The following is a 24265-nucleotide window of genomic DNA, read 5'->3' on the forward strand; positions in this document are numbered from 1 at the left end:
TACCATTAAGCCATTGTGTTCATTCAATGTAGTTAAGAGATTCGGCCATCCTGAGAGATACAAAATCAGCTAATATCAGAAATTCTGCGAGAGACATTTTTTGGGAGTGGGGGGTGGTTAAAAAGAAGAAATAAAAACTTGAGGCACACTGCCACATGCCGCACCATACCCAACCCCCCTCAACTGTCTCGTGACATTATCTGCACAAGGTTCTCGAGCAGTCTGACGTCTCATCAAAGCGGGAGGCGTTCCACTGGATCAACTGTCTTTAAGTGTGGCATGGCGGGATATTAGCCACCAGCTAACATATGTGCGGCTTGCGCTCTCACACACAGTCCTTCTCTGCCTTCATCTGCCTGTCTGCATCAATCACACAAGAATTAATTTACTCTGCTGACACGAGGGCTTGATGAAGACGGGTTTCTCATCCTCTTTTCTTTGCTATGACACGCTTCTATTAGGTGTTGAGGGAGTGTGTGGAGAGCGGCACTGCAAGATGAGAGCTTTTTTTTCTTCCTTTATACATATTGAGCTTATCAAATGCTTTGATGATGAGTACCGGGCTGGTTGTTTTGTGCGACTGAAATAGAAAATGACGGATTTTGAGTCTCAGTCATTAAAAAAGACAAACTAAACAACTTTATAATGCTATAGCTCCAGATAACCTAATTGTGGTAGTCCAATCAAATTGGTTACTTCAAAAGTGGGTTTATTTTCGCCTGCAATGATAGGATGCCCCCTAACTAGCAGAACTCAGGTATTGCCTCGACACCAGGGTGGGGGAAGATTGCGGTGTTGTCGATCTGAGGCAGCGGAGTGCGAAGAGGCAGAGTAGACTATAGTGTGCTGATGGGAGGCCATGCTGACTGAGTGAGCGCTCAAGCAGGGATCGGCAGTTTAAGACCCAGCATGAAGCCGCTCTGATGCCCCTGTCGGTCCGCCGCTATGCCACTCATTCCAGATATGTGCACCTGTCAGAGTGTCCACACCTGTCACCAGCCCTCGCACACACACACACACATGTTCTGCTGTAGGGTGGCAGAGTTAGCCAATCAAATCGTGTATGCTGAAGATGGCCATAAATGGCTGTACAAACACCCATTCCCATGAGAGAAACAAGTGTGCTCAGATGTTGCTCACTCATAGCTCAGGAGGCTTAGCGGAGGTCTTAACTGTACCTCTTTGAAGCATCATCTTTTTCATAGTTTTAAATTAAATAAAACATTGACACAAATGAGACATAGAGAGTAAGTTTACAGAGCTATAAAAGTTAATTATCACAGCTCAGGTGAATTTAATGGAAAAGAAATGTGACTTTTGATTGCAGACTTGGCAAAAATGAGCATATTTATCAGGGTCTTTTTCTCAGTAGAGCAACATTCTCGATTTGATCTTGTGAGAAACAATTGAGACATTAAAAAAGATCTCATAAAAAGTGTAAAAATAATATTTAAAAATACTTAAAAAACAGGCCATACTAAATAATATAAATTTATTTTTTAATTACATTCTATAAATAAATTAATAATAAATGTATTAATAAATTGAATTGAATTTAAATGAATTGAATTAAATTGATTTTTGGATAAAAAATTTCATCTATAAACTTGGAATCTTTTAGGGACAACCAGTGACAACAGATCCATTTGTTTTCTTGGCCAATGTAAGCAGGTATTGAGACACGTTGAGAGAGAAGACACACTGGGGTCTCTTTGGTCCCACTTTTATATTAAGTGGCTTTAAGTACTATGTACTTACAGCGAAAAATAAGTACAACGTACTTGTGTTCAGGTTGTATTGTGAAACCCTTGTAAAACAAATGTATGTACACAATAAGTCCATTGTATCATATTATTAATTTCAATGTAAGTGCAAAAGTACTTAAAGCCACTTTATATAAAGTGGGACCAAAGTCTCTATTTGAACTCCGTTTAATGCCATTGCTGTTTAGGAGAAACATTTGAGACTTTAAAAAGATCCCATTATTAATTTTTCTTTCCCATAGGTTTAAAATGACTCACTCATAATCACTCCTATGCTCTTCATTTCTAAAAGAAGGCAAAACACACAGTCAATGCAATTGATTTCCCAAGAAGCAATTGCAAAATTAATGCTTCTAGTTTGCTGGTCTAAAAATAAGATACAGTAGACAACAAACACCATGTACTTGGACCAAGCAGTGAGAACATTCTGACGTCTTAATAGCTCTGCGAGATGAAAGCGGCATGATTGTCCTTCCAAAACATCGATGAGAAGTAATCAATCTAACAAAGTGGAAAATGGCCAGGCGGTGGTGAGGGAGGGGGATCTGATAAAAAGCTAAAATGCACAGAGATAGTCAATGTAGAGCTGCGGAAGGGCCGAACGGCTGGAGGTTTCTGAGAATCAAGAATGGGCGAGACAAGGAAAGGAGAATAGTGGGAGGGAATGTCTCCTTCAATGGTATGCTCCTAATTAAACTTCTTCATACTTCTCATCTCTCCTGGCTCCTTCTGTCAGACCTCCTCTCCAGGCTGAAGCCTAAATAATGGACTGATATCAACTACGGTCTTGCAATTCCAGCTGTAATCAAGCCAGAGAAACTCTAGCTCGAGTAGCCAAAGATGATTCCCTACTCCCTTCACTACTGATCATTTTACTCTGACCTCTTTTTAAGATCTGAACAGTGTCCAGTGCTCATTTAGACATCTAGTTAAAACCAGGCCAGATTGATGAGGGATTCTGACCCAGACAGACCTCATGGTTTATTTTTAAGAGGTTTTCTGTTGTGGAATGTAGCTGACAGGTTTGCAGGCAATTCTGGAGAAAGTCCCTCATTCAATATTCTGCTGGAGACCAGGAGATAAAATAGACAAGCTTAATTTATATGATCTGACAACAAAATATGGACGATTAATCGTATTTTAAGCGTATTTTAATGATGATCACAATTTATGCTTCCCTCGATTAATTAAGTATAATGGTCCGTGATATTGGTCCACTGGTTATTTATCCTTAAAAACGTGTTTTTTTTCTTTTCTTTTTCTTTTGACATTAATCTTGCATTGGCTTTCATGTATGGGGTTGGAAGATGAAGCTCTTTTCTCTTAAAATTTTCTCTCAAACTGAATACAGTTTCTGCCCAGTGTTTTACTAATACACAACCTGGTGACCATGCACACATACTCTCTCTCTCTCTCAAAAAAAAGAAGCTAATTATCTGAAAACACAGTCAAACATGTTTAACAAACTCAATTGTGATATTCTGCTCAAATAAATTTGTAATACAGTCGGTCTGTGCTTCTTCACAAGACCGCTTGTGCTTGTTTGCTGCCAGTAAATCTCATTAATCTAAAAAATCTTTACTTCTCAGTGAAAAAAAATATAAAATCCAAAAATGAATCTCAACTATATTACTTGCAATTGTCATTGCTGAATTAATGCACTTACTCATGTGTTACAATACAGGGTATTTTTTGTGGCTTTATAAGAAAACATAAACATACTTTTAAATTATTGGAATTGATATTAGGAATTTCACTATTTTAGATTTTGACAGAAGCTTCTTAAAGTTTTACCAGTTTTCAAATGTAAACAGAAGTTTCTCAAATGAGAACAATCCTGACTAATAATCATGATTATTACTGTTGAGCAAAATAATTAGTTATCACATTTCGGTGTCCCTGTCAGACAGATTCAAAGAACTTGCACTGATAATCAAAGTTTGCACTGTTACTCTGAGGTCCTAGCAGAACAGTTACATTTGTTTTCATTAGCTCACTCACGTTAGCGGTTTACAAAAAAATATATTATTTCACACAAGGCTCTATTTTGGCAGCTCAGTGACTCTCCTTGCCCAGCACATGTACTAGTGTTTTTACCACTTCTTTCTCTCTTATACAAATCCACTATAAAGCCACTAACTCCAAGGTGGTCCCATTAGGCCAACAGAGATGACATCATGCACCTCAACAGTCACGCCTCCACCATGTGTGTGCTGCGAGTAAGTTGGAGTTAATTATTGCATACAGTCATACATGCCTCTTGCTTCAACAGAATGGATGAAGGTCAGAGAAAGCTCAGTGACAGACACACACTCCATGCAAAAGGGCTCTGCAGATGGCCTCACTAAAAACTCTTTGCTTTGATATGGTATTATAGGGGGGGGGGGGGGGGCAGAGTATCCTGCTCCCGTTGAACATGAGGAAGAGGAACGTTAGGAAGAGAGCCAGTCTGTCTTGACCTTATTGGAAGCATATGGCTGGAGAGAAAGCAGGGAAGCCACCGTACAATTAAGTGTGGTTTGAACATGCTACGGCAGTGTAGTGAAACATGAATGCAGATGACAAAGGATTTAGCATGCATATGTGCCTGTGTATCACAGAATACTATCCTTCTTTGAACTAACCCATCATGCTCTTCAGCCTTTGGAAGTGGGCACCTCTCAACTCCTAAAAACACGCTACTTTACTATAATTTTCTTGCTTTGAGCCCTTCCCCCTCTACACTATAATCACACATCAAAGTGACAAACTATAGGCCCGTCATTTTATGGTTAATATGGATATTGGTAACAGAGGTCATATCAGGTCATACCGAAAAATTTTGCACCAAAAATACTATCAACTACTACCATTCAAACTTTTTTTAATTTTTTTTTATTGTTATATAGGCTACTTAAATTTAGCAGGGATGGATACAATTGATTAAAAGTGACATTTATAATCTTACAAAATATTTTTATTTCAAATAATTTATCACACACACAAAAAAAAAAACTGATCAAGATGTATGCACAAATATTAAGCAGCCCAGCTGTTTTCAACATGGATGATGATAAGAAATGTTATTTGATCAGCAAATCAGCATTTTAGAATGATTTCTGAAGGATCATGTGACAATGAAGACTACATTTATGATGCTGAAAATTCAGCTTTGTCATCACAGGAACAAATAACATTTTAACATATATTAATATGGGAAGCAGTTATTTTAGATGGTAATAATATTTCACAATATTGCTGTTTTTAAATAAATTTAGCCTTGGTGAGCATAGAGTTATTTAAATAAAATGTAAAAAAACAAATATAAATATAAATATAAATATACACTACCATTACATTTTTTCTTATATGAGTTTGTATATATTCATTGGTTTGACCTCAGATATGCAGAACGAACAAGCCGTCTTTTTTTCAATTAAGAAGTTTTACATTCTAAAAGTTACAGTATGTTTTCTTGACACAATGAACTCTTTTACCTCAACCGATCAAGGAAAATTTGATTTCTCATGATTACAGTAGGTAATGGATAAGTAATATCATACCTTGAGCATCTAATTACATCCTGGAATGGATGAACATAGGAAAAATTCAAATCCACTTAAAATGTTCTATAGTTAGGCATTTCTAAAATTAAAGCTATTCCCAATACACAGGCATTAAGTGAAGTAGTACACAGAGAGAAAGATAATAGATATTTAGTTATTTTCAAGAGTACAGCTTACTCAAAGCTTACTTTTGTTACTCAAAGAAACATTATTCTTAACAATGATAAACCACTGTACGAAATATGCTTGTGTCTTTATTTACTACCTTTACAATAATGTGATACTCTGTTGAACATTTGTGCCATGTTTTTCAGATTCTGGTATATGACCGTAAAGCGTATCATCTCATATGCTCTCTCCATGGCTATTACAGACAAACAAGTCATTCATATGACCTAATGGAGCATCCCATACATGCACACAATGACACTCAGTCTAGCTAAATAAAGGGGTGCTTATACCATGGCCATCTTTCCATTTGAAACACGCTGGTTATGTCTTAATGTCTTATTTTATTTCTAGAGAGACAGAAGGACACCTATCACACACGCACACACATTGGCTGTGATTCTTTTTTTGGAATCAATGAGCTACAATCACACTTGCGCGCAGTGCGCGCCCACACACACACACACACACACACACACACACACACACACACACACACACACACACACACACACACACACACACACACACACACACACACACACACACACACACACACACACACACACACACACGCGCAAACACACAAACACACACATCAGTTATCAGCCTTTGTCTGTAGGGGTTCTTATCATGCAGCTGCATTACAGGAAGGGGCAGAGGGTTTTTGAGGAACAATGCACAGGCAGCTGACCTCTCTGGCATGACCTTGTGTTTCCACACCCTTCGGGCCCTGTGTGAGGGGACACTGCCATCTACACCCATATACAGAAATAGATTGCTAATTTTCCACTGACAGTAAGAGGGACAGCCAGACAGGACAGCCTTGTTTCTTGTATCTTAAGTGCTGATGTCATGTGCTATGCTGATTTAAGGTCAGTCTATGAGTTTCATGCAGATGAATAGAGCCCATCTTTCATCTTTTCATTTTTTTTTTTTTACTTGAGACTGGGTGTCATTGCAGTGGCATTATATTCCACCAATAAGAATTTGTAAAATTTTTAAATGTTGTATAATTATTATACATGTAGCTTTATGCAATTTTATATGACATTATATTAACATGAAAAACATGAAAAATGTGTACTTTTGAAAATGTATTTGTCAGTCCGCAGTACCATATAAAAATTAACTAATTTAATTTAAAATGAACAGTTAGGAAAAATAAAATACTCACTCATACAGTCTTAAGGCCGTTCAGACCCAGAATGATAACTATAAAGATAACTAGGTAACACTTTATTTTGACGATCCCCTTTAGACATTCTGTTGACTGTAAATAACGCTGCACATACATGTCAACTAACTCTCATTACAGTATTAGTAGAGCCTCTTCATCATATCTGCTATACCTTTATCCCCAACTTGCGATAATGTTCTGTTTATTATAAGCGCACGTAGCAATTATATCATCTGACACTTTAAGATCTTTATAGCAGGATGGAATCCAATTGGCTGTCAATGTTTTTATTGTTCATTAGCTGGAAAAAAAATCATTCTGAATGTGATTCCAATGATATCGAAACTCTATGTCGTTATCATTTTAGCTGTGGTGTGGACTTACTTATAATTATAGAATAAGAACGATTTTTAAAACTTCATCGATATTGCTATTGTTATGGTTATTGTTCTTGGTGTGAACAGGCCATTTTACTAATACATTCTTATTCTCTTTTAGTTATAAACTTATAACCTAAAATGTTTCATATAAATTAATAAAAAATCTAATCTACAATCACAGCCGTTTCTGTAAATATCAATATAATGTGTGCATGCACTATTCAGTGTCTGTGACTTTAAATCACTGGAGAAGCCATTCAGATCCGTTAAACTAGCCATAAAAACCCTTTAGAGTCTTTATAAATAAATAAATAATAACAGCTTTTATCCCCAGGATCAAATGTTTAGTGGCACCCCCAGGTCTGGCGGTGAGGGGAGGAACGCTGTCCAAGGGCAGCAGTTCACTAGAGTCCTCCACACAAGCTGTAGAATGAATAGAGTCTTGCTTACTCACCCTGCCTCTCCACGACTATTCTTCTCCATTTGCTTTGCCAGCGCAATAAGCCAAGTGCTAAATTTAGCAACACAGTACACTATTTTTAGACCACTACCATTTTTTGAGACATTTATTAGGGGAAGGATGCTAAAAAAAACCCTCATAAACGCACACACACACACACACACACACACACACACACGCACACACACACACACACAAACAGAGGGAGGAAGGGGGAAAGGGAGGGGGCTCCTAATTTGGACACATCTGAAATACACTCATTTTAAAAGTGTTGCCGTAGACGCTTTGCAGCTGTTTCCAATCATAGGGAAGTGTAGAGGAAAACACAAGAGATTTAGACGGAGTAAAAGAGAGAAAAAGAGGCAGAATTATCTTTTCTCGTTGACATCCAGCTGCCATGTGGCAGAAGTTCAACAAGTTGTTCTAAGGCTGTGGGGTCAACATGCTCTGGACCGGTGATGCTTCACACCGAACGAGCGATGAGATCTGCTTTAAATGCACGCATGTCACATTTTACAGTTGTTTTCGTCTTGTCAAGGAACCGTAGAAAATATATTCTGGTTATTATTATGCAAAGTCTTCCAAATCATCTCACAACCTACAGGAAGTCAAATCCTTTAGTGAAATATTACTATAATTTTAAATAACTGGTTTCTATTTTAATTTGTTTAAAAATTTAATTTATTCCTGTGATGGCGAAGCAGAATTGTCAGTCTTCAGTGTCACATGATCCTTCAGAAATCATTCTAATATGCCGATTTACTGCTCAAGGAACATTTGTTATTGGTATCAATTTTGAAAACAGTTGCAGTGTTGGGGGTAACGTATTACAAGTAACTTGAGTTACGTAATCAGATTACTTTTTCAAGTAACTAGTAAAAGTAACGCATTACTTTTTCAATTTACAACAAAATATCTGAGTTACTTTTTCAAATAAGTAACGCTAGTTACTTTTTCACATTTATTGACTGACAGCTCTCCTGTCCCCATGTTGAGAGAAATAAAGTGAGGTGTTGTGTGCATTTGCATTGAACATGCATTTACTCATCTCAATTGCACAAAAACATTCAGTATTCCTCAAAATGAATAAAAACAGTCAAATGCAATCTCAGAATTTTGTGCAAAAGTTTTATAATTAACTATGTTAAATTACACAAATATACTTTATGTATTTAATCTCACTTTATTAACCAATGTCTTTGCTGCTGACCTACAATGATCTAATTCAACCATACTAATAAGCAAAAATGACTTGTTGAACTTCCTTCTCCTGTATCCTATTGTTATTTAATCAAGAACAGCAGCAGCTGAAAGGTTTGTTTGAGCGGCGCCCTCTACTGTACAGTAGTAAATATGCATTTCCTTCAGCCTTAGGCTTATTCATTTAACTTTTGATGTGAAAGGGCCTTAACAATTGGCAAAAATAGATTGTTTTAGCTGTTATTAAAAAACAAACAAACAAGCCCATGCAGGTGAGAAAAAGTAACGCAAAAGTAATGTAATGCATTACGTTCCATAAAAAGTAACTAAGTTACGTACTTAGTTACTTTTGTGGGGAGTAACGCAATATTGTAATGCATTACTTTTAAAAGTAACTTTCCCCAACACTGAACAGTTGTGATGCTTAATCTTGAAAAAAGTATAAGATAAGATAAGATGAGATAAGATAAGATAAGATAAGAATCACTTTATTTGCCAAATGCATCAGCAGAAACACAGGAATTTGATATGGCCATCAGTTACACACAAACTCAACACAAACATATGCGTATAGCTGGAAAAAGCATGCCTAAAACAATCAAATCCAATGATGAAATAGTCCAAATAGTGTTTCATGTGTGACACAATAGTTAAATAGTTAAAGTTGGACATCAACCTTCTTAGTATTCCACAATCAATTCATTATAAACAATATATTAAGAAAAAAAATATATAAAAGAATGCCCGTTTTCCCATGCATTTTTTGTACAAATTGTACAGGGTCGCCAAAGAACCGAGATGCGTAACAGTGTATGTATATTTTTTTCTGCACATCAATAATTAAATCTTTGATGACTGAATAAGTGCAATGTCTGATACACAAAGATGAAGTGAGTAATATCAAGACAGTTTTATATTATCGCGACAGGTAGAGATCCATCCGTGTTAGATATATATGAGGTCGCTAAAGAGCCGAATATTTAATAATGATTGGAGAAACATTCATGGATTTAAAGGTTAACCGGCAACAACCTAGTTTAACAAGAAGAACTGCACTGAAGTAGTGCTTCACTTAATATTTAAATTACATCATTGGAAAAACACGCCTTTCTATGCAAATTAGGCTCATCATAGATGCCTTATTTACAACCAATTGTAAGGTGTATGATTAGTGTTCAAGCAATCAAGTGTATCACATACTCTAAGAATAATAACGCTTCCCTTTAAATTAGGCTTTACATCCTGTTTGTGATGCTCATTGTTTATCTACACTCCTCCTCTCTTGACTTGTCTATGTCACAAGGTTTATTTGCTAAACTAGACAAAGCCTCTTCTGAGCTTAATCAAAAATTCTGGCAAAAACATTGAGCTTGAACATCACTCGGTTAAATTAGCATAAACTTATTGACTTATTGCGTGAGCCATTAATAGTATGCGTGTGCGTTGTGGTAGATTATGGTGGTACACAAATATTTCCCTCAATCAGATGTATGTTTGTCTGTAAGAGGACACAGTTATGCGAGTGTGTTATGTCATAGCGGGCCTTTGTAAGTTAAATAGATGGTCATTGAGTCTCGGCACTGAGAGAAAACCGCTGTAGGCTAATGTTCTCTCTGATCTCTGATTACTCAAACTAGTAAGAAAGAAAGTCTTTTCAAAAGACAACTGAGGGAATGTTCTACCGGAGGAGCCGGCTAATGTGCTAAGTCCTTACGAGGGAAAATATATTTTAATTAACTCTTTACTGCCACTTTGAGAAGAAATGAAAATGAAATTCAGTTAATTAGTGTACCTTGTCCACATTAAGCATTCTCCAAGACGTTTAATGAACCTGTGTTTATCTTCATGTTTCCCCCCACTTCTCCTTCTTAAACAGATGCAAGTTGAGAGAAGCCTGACGCCTGCAACCCTTCTTACACATCTCAGCACACAGCAACACATATGAGGGTGAAACGTTGTGAGGGAGCTTTGTGGAATCTCATTAACCAAGCAGGTAGTCATTAACAGTGTGACCTTTTGAAATAATCACCAGCCTCCCTCCTTGTCGTTCCCTCTCTCAGTTTGTCTCCCGCCGCTTGCAGCTAAACGCGCTCCTTTCTGTTGCCGATTCATTTAGAAGTTGTAGAGGTGAAAGAAGAGAGAAGATTAAAAGGTTGATGTTCAGATAAAGCTAATCTACGATGGGATGGGCTTGGCAAACTCTTTCTCAAGTGTTTGTGTCCTGTTCACACGACCGCTCCATGTGATGACGCGAGTGTTGACATGAGTAAGGCATGCAGCCACAACCTGCTTCCTTTCATGTTAATCTCGCTCGGTTTTAATACTGTTAAAACAGTTCTGAATTAATAATAATTAAAAAAAAATGTGAATAATGCTTATTAATTAGTCATTTAGCTGGTGCTTCTACCTAAAGCTACATATATTACTCATTACTTTGCCTGTATTTATATATTTAAGTAATTATATATTATTTTGTTTTCTTCACATTATGTACTATATATTAGTTATATATTATATATTAAATGTTTTTATATAATTATAATTTTATATAATTTGTAATAGAAATGTAATATAAATGTTACATTTAAATAGTATGTATAAAATGCTTTATTTTTTTCATATTGATATATTTTACATTATTCATTATTTTACTGATTTCATGCAATGGCCAATAAAGTAAAAAGTTTGGTGAGAATCAATACAGCTGATCTGTCATCGGTTGCACAAAAATCAAAACCAGTGGTAATGCTGCCATCCCGTGCTATCGGAATTATCGCAAATATGAGTTTCCTACTTAAGAATTGGACATGAACACCCTCTCAAGTCATATTTACCTCTGGGAAGCTCAGGAATCATTTTGATACCCAAGTTCCAAGTAAACTTTAAAAATGATTGCAGCTGTGACTGATATTCTTTATTAATTTCTTCCACAACAGCGACATCGCCTTGTCTTTTCATTAAAGTTATGCATATTTACATATATGAATAATAATTTGAAGCATATTGTATGTTTTATACACAGCGAAAATAGCTTGTAGTTGACCAGAATTCAGAATATCTAGATAGCGTGGTTTTTAGCGATAGCTAAATATGATTTTGCCTTTAATAAGATTTTCCAATAAAATAGGCAAGAATAGTGTCGTAACAATGTCAGCACAGTTGGACAACGAGATGCGCGACAGGCACTCTGATCCAAAGATTGTGGGTTTGAGCCCCGTGTAGGACACCTTAATTGGGGGCAGTCGTGGCCTAATGGTTAGAGAGTAGACTGGTAATCTGAAGGTTGCGAGTACAATTCTCTATGCTAGGAAACTTGTCCACAGTGCACTATGGGAAATCCATGCCCAAGTTTTGAATCACCTGCCAAATAAATGCGGCATTGGTTTTTTTGTTGTTGTTTTCACCCCCTGCTAATCTAAAACTATAGATAATTTGACCTTACACAAGCACTCGTAATTTGTTCTTTCTTCACGACTTAAGGTGTAATTATCTGGACCTTCCCATCTTTCGTCTAGCTTCAGATGTTAAGACGGAGGAGACTTTTAATGAGGTTTTTTTTTTGTGAAAGCTAAACACGGTAGGAAAGGTGCTTCGACTGAGGCATGAAGAAGTATGAATTCAAAACTATGTTCTATTACATTACAGTAAACTCAATTGTTTCATTTAACAAGGTTGATGTGTATGATAAATCTATCACCATTATGTCTTGTGACATAATAAATGAAATCAGATTCTTTGACAAACATTTTAAAAAATCTATCTGAGAAGATTTTCCGCTCTTGCAAATTACATATTTTTTCATGTCTCTGTTCTCATGTTTATGTTATTAATTACGCCAATGCCATATTGAGGAAGGCACGTCCGCATGCATTTCGGCTGAATGAAATAATGGCCTGACCTTACGAAAACAGAGATAAAAATGGGGCGAAAACGGAAGACATAAGCGGAAAGAAAGAGCCACGGATAGTAGAGTAGGGTAGAAGAGCCTCTAGCCTCTCATAAATAGAGCTAAAGAGGCTGGGCGAGCCTCTCACTGCCTCTCTCCCTACAACGCTAATTATCAACCAAAGACATGCTAATTACATGGAGCTTTATTGCTAATGCAGCGGGCTGCTCTTCAAGACGCCCACACGCTGCGCCCGGCTCCCCTGCCTCTCCTTATCCTCCCACTGCACCCCACAGGCACTCCAGGCAAAGACAGGAAAGATTGCTCGGATTTGTGTGTTTTATATGAGTGTGTGTCTGTCTGTTTTTCGCCCGTTTAAACAATGCTAAATCTACAGTTTTGAACACGTTTGAGACCATCCAAATCCGATACGAGAATCACACACGCAAACTCTCACACACTCCACAGCTCAAAGCTGAACTATGGCACTGACACCCCTATGCCGAGTTCCCCCTCCAGCCCACCCTTAGGCCTCGTCCCCATCCTGCCATCACAACAGGAAGTCTGCTTTGTTCCTCTTTACCTCCTACCGCCCACATCCCCTGGCCGTGATGTAACCTAGCAGCAGAAAAACGGGGCCCTGCAGGAGCTCAACGCTTCAGCGTCGACAAATCCAGTTAGGGCAGTATTTTAGCCACCTTCGAAATCGATTTCTCAAACACGAAATCTGGCAAATAGGAAAGAAACTCCACTATAGCTGTTGCTTGGTGATGGGAGCAGTTTGACTCGCTATGCTCTTTTTTTATTTCATTTCTACTTCAATGTTATAATGTTCAAGGGATAGTTCAGCCCAAAATTAATTTTTTTGTCATCACTTACTCACCCTCAAGTTGTCCTAAACTTGTATGAGTTTTGTTCTTCTGTTGAACACAAAGAATATATTTTGAAGAATGTTGCTAATCAAACAGTTGACAGTAGCCCTTGACTACCATAGTAAGACAAAAATACTATGGAAGTCAATGGCTACCGTCAACTGTCTGGTTACCAACATTCTTTAAAATATCTTAATTTACGTTAAACAGAAGAACGAAACTCATACAGGTTTTGGAACAACATGAGGGGGAGTAAATGAGAGGATTTTCATTTTTGGGTGAACTATCCCTTTAAGCAGAGTGCAGAAAAGTTTCAAATGGTGAAGCATGGCAAGTGTATTTTACAATCTCGAAACTCAGTAATAAAGACAATTTCAGGTCTAAAAGACTAAACTAAACTAAAAGAGGTTTTGTTAAAATTGTGAGAATGATTCCTGATAGTCCTGAAAGCATGAAGTAATGTTTGAATTGTAATGCACATTTAAATAAAAACTTTCAAACATTTCAACTAGAATTGTATAGCTGGCATAGTGTTAAATAGCGGTGTATTTTCCATATTAACTTTTAAATTATATTATGTATGATATATACTAAAATCAAATTAAAAAATAAAAACAAACAATTTTTATTGTTATTCCTGTTTATTGTAAAGTACTTTTAATAAAATATAATTATTTTATAATCTTTATTCCTTTTTGCTGGGCCCTGAATCTGACTTTACATTCCATTTTACTCTCACCTGATGATTGCAACATTGCAATGAAAAAAATAAAAAATAACTTGAATGGTATATAACCATTTCAGCGTAAATTGGACCTCGGATCTTTATTAATTTCTTCCTTCAATTTCTAAACCACTTGCCATGGAGTGTGGACAATAATACACACTTAAAGATATATGACTGTTCAATCACTAATGAGAGTTTCTGAGAATTCCAATATGAATTGGAATGATAAATATTCTAAGATTAAATCACAGAAAATCTAGTATTTACTTGAGTCTTTTCTCAAGTGCAATGCACAGCTGCTCATGCTTGCATTTTTATAATTGTGCCTTGACGCACTATAGGAATAACAAGCACTTTCTTTCTGCCCTTTAAATCTGCCTCACGGTCTTAGTTTGTATAAGAGACAAAAACACAGGACATGTTTCACACTTTATGACAGATGAACTTCCAAAAACCCATCTTTGCATTTGAGATGATAATTTTCAAGCGCATAAAAACAAATTAAAAATATATAAATTAGAAAAGAGAAGTTACGCTGACTTTATGAGATATATGCATATGCATAAGGATATAGTATTGCTGAATATTTAAATAAACCAAAAAAGAAAAAGAAAAAAAAAAGATCACTACAGAATTATTGAGCCAGTGTACACGCAGCTGAAATGAAGATTGAGCACAGAGTGAGAGGATAAAAAAGGAAGTAGACAGAAAAACATGTTTTTGGTTGGTTTTTTTCTGACTCTAAGTGCAAAGCAATTGGATTGCACTTAAATTGAGAACAACTCACTTCACAAACTCACCCATAGATCTAGTGATATTAAAAACCGTTTGGGGATATGGACCTGTTTGTGTGTTGTTGCGCTGTTGGCATGGCAAGAGGACACCTTTTTAAAGCCCTTTAGTCCTTCAGAGGACCACCTTGTCATCCCATGTGTGTCACCTTTTCTTGTCAAGATGTGTTGTGACATCTCAGAAAAGCAGATTACATAACCAGCTCACGCTGCAACATGCTTTTGGATGTCTGCCGCCAATCGCTTAGCACGGCCTGACCTCAGGTTAGGTTAAGGGCAGGAACCAACAAACGTGTCTCTAAGACCTGAGAGCCTTAAGGAGCATTAAGCTGATAGAGAAAATGCAGACATCAAAGCAGCAGGCATTCAAAAAGACAAATGACACTGGATGTATTTAGTGCACTTTTCATAGTCTATTTTCTAATCAATTAGACTGCAAAAGCCGTGTTGTTGGGTTTGCGTCTACAGTGTCTCACCGTGACAAGGGTTGAGCTGAAAATATGGGTGCGCCGGTACTATGCACAAGGAATCTAGTCATAATCACGTGTTAATGATAAATTTCACCTACTGAAATATCACACACGTAACACTCATTTATGTACATCTTTCTGCATACACACTCACTATTGCAGGGGTTTTCAACCTTTACAGACCCCCCCACAGACTTTCAGACAGGTACAACCTAAGGGACCCCCAATATCAAACTCTATTTCTATGCATTTTGTCACAAGTTTCATTTTAAACAGCAACTAAAGTGCACAACGTTTATCAGATCATTAGTTAATGTCCATTAAGGGCGGTGTTCTGACACGATTCCCTGTGTCTCTGTGTTCAAGGTCTTTTTTATTTTGATGTTCTTTTGGCTTGATTTTTCTGGTCTCACATCCTGTGAGTTAGTTCCAACATTAAATTAATACAAATTGACAGTGCAGACATTTTTAATGTCACAAAATATTTCTATTTAAATAATAAAGGCTTTCTATGAACTTTCTATTACTAAAAACAATCTCATGGTTTCATCATTATCATAATCAACATTATTATATATATTTCCACAAAAAATTTTTTTTTTTTGGGTGGAAACATTTTTAATTGTAAGAAAATTCAGCTTTTCCATCACAGGAATACATTACACCTGACCCTGACCCCAAACTTTTAAACAGAAGTGTTTTTTATTTTTTTTAATTATATATATATATATCAATCATTATAATAACCATAACAATAACAACCTGCTGACAGTGTGGGAAAGTCAGCTAAGTGTGTTAAAAGAAACTCACCTCCACAATGTCAGAGTTGGTCCTGCTCTCATGTGGCTCATTGTACTCAGTGTATTTGAGCAACACTTTGTCCATATCTGTGCTGGCATACTGGAACAGCTTGTTGGTACTGTTGAAGATGATGAGGGCAATCTCACAGTCACACAGCACGCTCAGCTCATAGGCTTTCTTCATCAGGCCAAACTTTCTCTTCGTAAATGTCACCTAGAGAGAGACAGAAGAGGGGAAACAAGGTTAGACAAGTCATAGGCTTCACTGACGCCGTATAAAAACTGAGATGGATGACTCTATGTGTGTTTACTCAGCGCGTTGAATCTACTCTTAAATATTCTTGACTCCCGAGATGTCCTAAATACAGCGTTTCTTCGGAAAATCAATGTTAGTTTTCTTTCCTTCTGTCTACTTTCTTTTATTTTCCTTTGTGCTCTTCCACATTATCAGGAAAAATAGACAGTAGCGTAATAGCTCCTTCCTCTCATAAATCATCTCAAATCATCTTCCATTCTTTAATCCTAAGTAAAATACTTATTTCACTTTTGCTATTATTCTTATATTCATAAGACGAAAAGAGCTTAATAATTGAAATATAACCCGTGTGCTCCAAAACCATTCAATTACCTTTCATTTAAGATTAATACAGTAACACTAACTGTGCCTGGCCCCTCTAATACAATAGTTTAACTGTATAATTAGGATTTAATTTCATAATTAAGGTTAACCATTTTCACCTCAAGCAAATTGGGGGAAACAATAAGATTGCCTGTATTGCACGGGAGGCAAGTTCTCCGCGTGTGCATCTGTGTGCAAATCCACTTTCCAGCAGATGCGCAGACATACAAACACACTCACGCACGAAGATCATCGCTGCCACGGAGTGTTTGAGAGGCTGTTAATGACTTCTCAGTGCATGTTCTCATCTAAATTAGCAGCATTAAAAATAAGAAGCATCTCTCTCTGACCTCATAGGTTTCATGTCTCTTGAGCACTTAAATGCAGCGTTGGAGAAAGCACACACACACACACACACACACACACACACACACACACACACACACACACACACACACACACACACACACACACACACACACACACACACACACACACACACACACACACACACACACACACACACACACACACACACACACACACACACACACACAAGCTCCTGAGAAGAACAACAAAGAGGAGGAACCTTGCGGCCTAACTGCTAAACTCTTCACATCATAAGTGTAACCAAAATGTCCCCATGCACCTGTTAATGTGATCCATGTTCACGGGCAAATCTATGCATTATTTAATGCAGAAGGAAAATGCATAATTTTAAAAATATACTGTGCGTGTGATAATCACCAAAGCAATTTGATAAGGAAGAAAATTAGCATGTATTAGCATAAGGTATTTCTTTGATGATGCTAATTTGTTTCTGACGTTGTCATGGAGAAACTATTTATCTTAGCTGATGTGTTAAATGAAAAAATAAAGAATGAGCCCTAGTTATATGAGAGAGTAGATGAAGATTTCGTTTCAGTAAGGTTGTGCTTAATTAAAAAAATGTAGTCCCAAAAAACTTATGTTGCCTTATACAAATATAAAAAGGAAACAGTATACTGTAACAAAAAAAGTGTTGTCAGGTAACCTACACATGTACTTCATGTACATCTAAATTAACTGGTTTTATTCAAGCCAAATTTCAATTTAATATGACTGAATTAGCCAAGAAAAAGGTAGTAATTGCTTCTTAAAGGGATAGTTCCCACACAAATAAAAAATAATTTACTTACCCTCATTTCATTCCAGTATGACTTTCTTCTGCAGAGCACCAAACATTTATTATTAATTATAAACTTTTTTGTCCACATAATAAAAGTTAATTTACACTGGACCCTATTGACCTTCATTGTATGGACAAAAAAAAAGTACTATTTGTTTGTGCCCTACAAAATAAAGATTGTCATGCAGGTTTGGTGCAATATGATGGTGAATAAATGATGAAAGATTTTAATTCTTGGGTGAACTACACTGTAAAAAAAAATAGTTTAACTTAAAGTAGGTAACTTGGTTGCCCTTTTTTATTTTAAAATTGTGTTAATACAATGAAGGAATTGGTTTAATCAACATAAACTCAAAATATTATGTTAAGTTATCTGAAACACATACAGTAAATGATCTAAGTTGATTTGACAACAGAAAAAGTTGAGATAACAGATAATGAATATATATATATATATATATATATATATATATATATATATATATATATATATATATGTGTGTGTGTGTGTGTAATGAATAATTGACGACAGGCCATTGAATTATTAGAAAAATAATGCACACCCGAGGTGGTAATAAGGTCACGACGCGAAGAGTATATATATATATATATATATATATATATATATATATATATATATATATATATATATATATATATATATTATTATTATTTTTGTACAGTGTATATTCCCTTTAAGAGAATAATGACTTGTTACCAGTTTTTATAATGTGTGTACTTGAACTGGAGTTCACCAATTTCATTTGACAGTGATCTCTCATCTTTCAAAGATTATAGTTGACAAAAAAAAGATAGAGTAGTGAATCTCATCCTGCTGGTCATCTTCTATCATCATATTTCTAGCAACTTATAAGCGAAGTAATTATGTATTGATTATGTATCATTTTGACAAGTTTATTTTGACAAGTCGAACAGTCACTTAAAGCACACAACTGATGTTTTGACAGCTCCCTTTTTTGCAAGATAAAGCCAAGGCGAGAGTTTCAAACTTCCACGTTGTGGCTTAGCAGTTCTGAGAGGTTTCTTCTTGAGGCTTCAGGAGATTTGGCAAGTGTGACAAGATGCAAAAAGAATAAGCCAAAAATCCTCCAGTATGACAGCAGGTGGAGAAAAGAAAAAGCTGAACAATGTGTTTGATGAACAGACTTTGAATTTTGGATTATTTGAATAACAAATAACAGAGTCAGTAATTAATTCACACATCCAAAATGTGCACTGGGCAGTTCTCTGAAAGAGGATGTAGTATCACACATACTCAGATATGGCGATATAAGTACTTTAAATAATCACTGTGGTCAAGCTCATAACTGTGGCTAGTGACATCAACACCCACAGTCACAAAACAACACATACTAAAGATACTTCTAAAGATACTTCACTTATCCTTTACCATAGTCTTTTTTTCTAAAGCGGCATGGTCACAAATATTCCTCTTTAAGTGAGTGGTGCACTCAATATTTTATTCTTAAAGGGATAGTTCACCTAAAGATGAAAAATCTGTCATCCTTTGCTCACCATCAAGTCATTCCAACATTTTTTTCTTCTTCTGTGGAACATAAAAGATAATTTTTGAAAAATGTCCCAGTTTTTTCGCCCATACAATGAAAGTCAATGGACATTACGCAGAAGAAAGAAAGCCATACGGGTATGGAATGACATTAGTTTTTTTTTACAGACTTCTAGTATATTTTACTTTGAAAAAAAAGAGTTTCAAATCAGGTCCACTCAACATGAGATGAAGCTGTCAAATAAAAGCTGTTTTTAAGGGAGTCGCCTCGCTGTGACCACCATCGTTGATCACTACATATTTTATCTCATCTGATGAAGAAAAACATCATTATGCTTTCGCTCACTCTTTGTCCCCAATACCATTTTTAGGTTCACCATATATGTAACATGCTGGTTCAGTGTATTGTGATCACAAGGACCTTGGGGTGTGATGTTCTTCCTCCTCTCCTGCTCACTACCTGCCTCCACAATCTGTGAAGCTCATGAGCCTTCAGCGATCCAGCGTGTTAATTGCAGAAAATGCCAGTTGCAACACCTCCTCGATGTGGTGAGAGCTGCAAAGATTGAAGGACCGCGGTTCATGACGATCACGATTTTGTTTCTTCGAACCCTGAACCTGTAGACCGCAGGAGTGTGAAGCCCTTATCATTTGAGCACATTCTTATCATGCGTGACAAACAAACTGCCAAGACATAAATGTGCCATTGCGCACGTAAGGTGAGCTTGAACTGCTGTTCAAAGGACTGAGAATCACTTTCTTCTGCCAAACAGAAAGAATGAAAAGGAGAAAAAAGGTCTGATTCCCAGCCTGAGATTGGTGTGTGAGTGTGTGTGTGTGTGTGTGTGTGTGTGCACGTGTGTGAGGGGGAGTCGGAGGGGGGAGGTCAGGAAGCACATTTGTATGCATTTCCTCTCATAACAGGAAGTGCCTGACAGCTTCCCCTTCACAATGGCTTCGCTTCTGCTTCCCGCCTCCAGTGCATTTTTTCCCTCTGGGGAGTTCCTCTAGAGGACAGAGACAGGGAGGATGAATGTCCATTTGTCACCATCTGCCCCTGAACCATGATCCATGCAACCCACGCACCCCAAAATCTCCCCGCTCACGCTTCATGATATACTGCATGAATCATTATGCGAAAGTCTCACAGTAGTTGTATTGACAATAGACATCAAGCTTATATGTGTGATCCAGCAAAATTCTGCTCGGTTCCCTTTCTAAACATATTTTAGAGGTTGCATTTGTGTTAACAAACTCACAGTTTATGCTAAGCTACACTGACTGACGACAACACATTTTGTTTAAAAGTCATGCGATATTTCAGCACATCGCTTACAAAGCCTCAATGAGTATCACTTGCTTGTGACAAAGAGAATGTTTTGAAGGTCATCAGCAGAAACATAATAAGAAACAAAACCTGCGTGAAAAAATGAAAATGAGAAAAGCTCTGAATAATGAGAAGAAAAGTGGAATAACAATTAGCGTAAGAGGAACAAAAGAATTTTAAGAAGATCAATTCTAAGAGGAGAAATTTGGAGAAGTTGTACTTCGCGGAAGCAAAGGAATTTTCCCGATGATGCTGGTGAAGAAGCAGAGAAAGAAGAGAGAGAGTGGGAGAGACAGATGAAAAAGTGAAAAAACACGCACAGCGTGTTTCGTGAGGAGACAGGCGCAGAGGTAACGATCACAAGAGAAAGGTGGGAATCGTGGAGGGGAGAGCAAGGGGTGATGGGATACCCAGAGGGCCTCATTATTTTCTTGCTGTTAATTTTACTCAAACTGTTTTACACCTTTCTGTTGTTGATTGGAGAGACGCCTCTGTTGTCATGGGTGGCTGAATCAAGCACCGTCTCCATGCCATCACACCATCATGAGGCAGAGATGAAAAGAAAGGTAACAGAAGCCTACAGAACGTGTGGTGCCTGCATTTGCCAAGTCAGTTAGAGGGGTGAAAACCACAAACATGTTGAGCGCCAATTAAAGTACGTACTTCTGAATGAACATCCACCATACGGAGGCTTCCAGAAACTTGATTTCAAACACAGAAGTAACTACTGACCCTATTTATTGAGCCTTTCTGCTGAAAAAAATCCCAAAATGTGACCTTTGTTATTGTTCTTTTTGCTCTTTGTAAACTTTGTATTCCCTTCATGTCATATTCAAGTAAACGGAAATTAAATGGAATACAAAATTACAATGAAATATTCTCTTATTACTTCTATTCAAATTTGGTCAGTAAGATATCCTCATTAAGGTTGCATTTATTTGATCAAAATTTATTTTTAAAAACTTTAAATGTAATTTATTCCTGTGAAGGCAAAGCTGAATCTTCAGCATCATTACTCAAGTCTTCAGTGTCACATGATCCTTCAGAAATCATTCTAATATCCTGATTTTAGTGCTCAAGAAATATTGAATATTATTATCAATTTTGAAAACATGCTACTTAACAATTTGGTGGAGACTGATATTTTTGTCAGGATTCTTTGAAGAATTTATTTAAAATAGAAACGTTGTGTAAAACTATAAATGTCACTGTATATCCACTTAATAGTTATATTATATAAAACATATATATTTTTAATGCTGTACAATAACAAGACGGCATCAAAGACTCCATACCATTTCATGAACTCAAAGAGTCTATGAGACAATCATATGTATGTGTTTGATTTTATTTTCCAAGACAAGTCAGCATCAACAATGTTTATTCTTCAAGTAGAAGCAAATCTCTCATCGCCCTTATCAACATCAGACACTATGTCCCGGGCCTCAATCAGCATTGAATAAAATTGGATTTGAAATAATTATTAGATAGATTCATCTCTCTCAAACGAGCCTGTAAGTGTACGCTGTGTATTCAGCAGTGTGAAAATGAGTCAGTAAGCATGCTCTTGTTAGCGATGTGGCTAACACTTTTATGACACAGGGGGTCCTTTCATGTGACGTGCCCAGGAAAGTGTTTGAGTGGCTGAGGGGAAGAAAGCCAGGCTCCTCACACTGATGCCCTCTGTGTAAGCTTCTGGGCAGCTAGTCAACGCCAGGGAGGCCTGCTGGAGGAGCCTTGCTCTTCGCAAGTGTTTTCAGGAGGTGGGCTATAGGCAGCCAAAGTGGCCGCCCAGGGCGGCTGAGGCCTTGTGCCCATAAGCATGGCGCCAGAAACAGGGTGGGCCGTAGGGAAGCTGCCAATCTGAGAGAGGTGATATCAGCAAGGAAATGATGGGAGACGACAGCTGGGCCAAAAATGTTTGAGCATTCAGACATTACATGTTTGAAAAAGATGATTTTTATGGACCGAGTAGGTTTAGGTTTTTATAGTGTATTCAAGCTCTTAGCTGTTAATTAATGCAATACAAAGTATATGTAATAATATCAAGTACAGAGGAATTACATAGGGTTAGGGTTAGGGATAACAAAAAACAATTTCATATAAACTACTCTTCAAAAGTTTGGGGTCAATAAGATTTTTTTTTAAATATTTTATGTATAATAAATATTGTATTACGGTTTCCACAAAAAAATAAGCATATATATATATATATATATATATATATTTTTTTTGGTTTAAAGCGATATATATATATATATATATATATATATATATATATATATATATATATATATATATATAGTTTTATAGTGCTTGTGTCTTTTTTGGAGCTTGACAGATATGAATTGTCACTATATGCAAACGAGCTGCATAAAGACTCTGTGCTCAGTTTAAAAAAAAAATTAAGTAGAAGTGAGTAAATAATGACATAAGATATATTTTCTGGGTTAATTATTCCTTTAAGTGCATATAAGCAGCACAACTGTTTTCACAAAATAAGCATATTAAAATGATTTCTGAAGTAAATCACACAACACTGAAGACTGGAGTAATGACTGCTAAAAATCCAGCTTTTTCACCACAGGAATATATATATATGAAACTGTGCTACAGAATTTAGATGCATTTGCATGAAAATGAGCAAAGATCTCAAGAATGCAGTGCTTAAGGTAACACCATTGTAGCAGTATGTTGTTTATTTGGCTTCGGTATGGAAAGATTTCCTTAAAGAGGAAGTGAAAATATGCACAGCCCCAGCCACATCGTCAACACATTAAGAGCTAGAGGGGAGAGAAAAAGCAAAATAGAAACGAAAAAACCCTTTGCAAGTCAAAGGTCTCCAATTCTTGTCTTGTGATGTCTGTTTTCACGGTTCTCCTGTAATACAATGAACCGGGTTGTTTGCCACAGCCCCAGATGAATGGCAGCAAGAGGACAAGAGTCAATGATAACCCTTGTGCCAGCTGTCGAAAATGGCATATAGTCTATAATTGCACAACAATTTATGATGCATGTTTTCAGCAAAGCATCTTCTGACCAAAACCACTCTAGAGAATGTATGAGCTTATTTTTATCACTTTGCAAGGCCACAGTATGTTTTGGCATTGCTTTTTATTAAAGTTGTTGACATATGGCTAACGATGTGATCATACTAGACATTAAGCATACAAAAGTATGACAAATTTTGGCAAAAGGATAAATGTCATGTTCTAGGGCTTCTGTGTTTAATAAGTAATGCATTACAAATAATTATACAAATTTGAAATGTTATCTATTCCATTATCCCCTAACACTGCAATCGTGCAGTTTCGAAGTTTATTTTTGTAGTGTGACATGAGGTCAATCCCACACAGTGTGACACATCTGAACATGCACAGA

General features: G+C 36.7%; 1 protein-coding gene across 14 annotated transcripts in view; it reads right to left on the minus strand.

Annotated features, from left to right (window-relative positions):
• Positions 1-24265, minus strand: part of mef2cb (myocyte enhancer factor 2cb) — an 80437-nt gene that overhangs the window by 20043 nt on the left and 36129 nt on the right. For all 14 annotated transcript variants that reach the window (XM_077231625.1, XM_077231617.1, XM_077231620.1 and 11 more), the window contains one exon: positions 16253-16456. In XM_077231625.1, coding sequence (XP_077087740.1) covers positions 16253-16456 — 204 coding nt within the window. The remainder of the gene's footprint in view (positions 1-16252; positions 16457-24265) is intronic.

The sequence above is a fragment of the Siphateles boraxobius genome, unplaced genomic scaffold (genome assembly GCF_051911475.1).
Source record: "Siphateles boraxobius isolate OS27281-9 unplaced genomic scaffold, OSU_SipBor_1 16, whole genome shotgun sequence".
In the NCBI taxonomy this organism is placed as follows: Eukaryota; Metazoa; Chordata; class Actinopteri; order Cypriniformes; family Leuciscidae; genus Siphateles; species Siphateles boraxobius.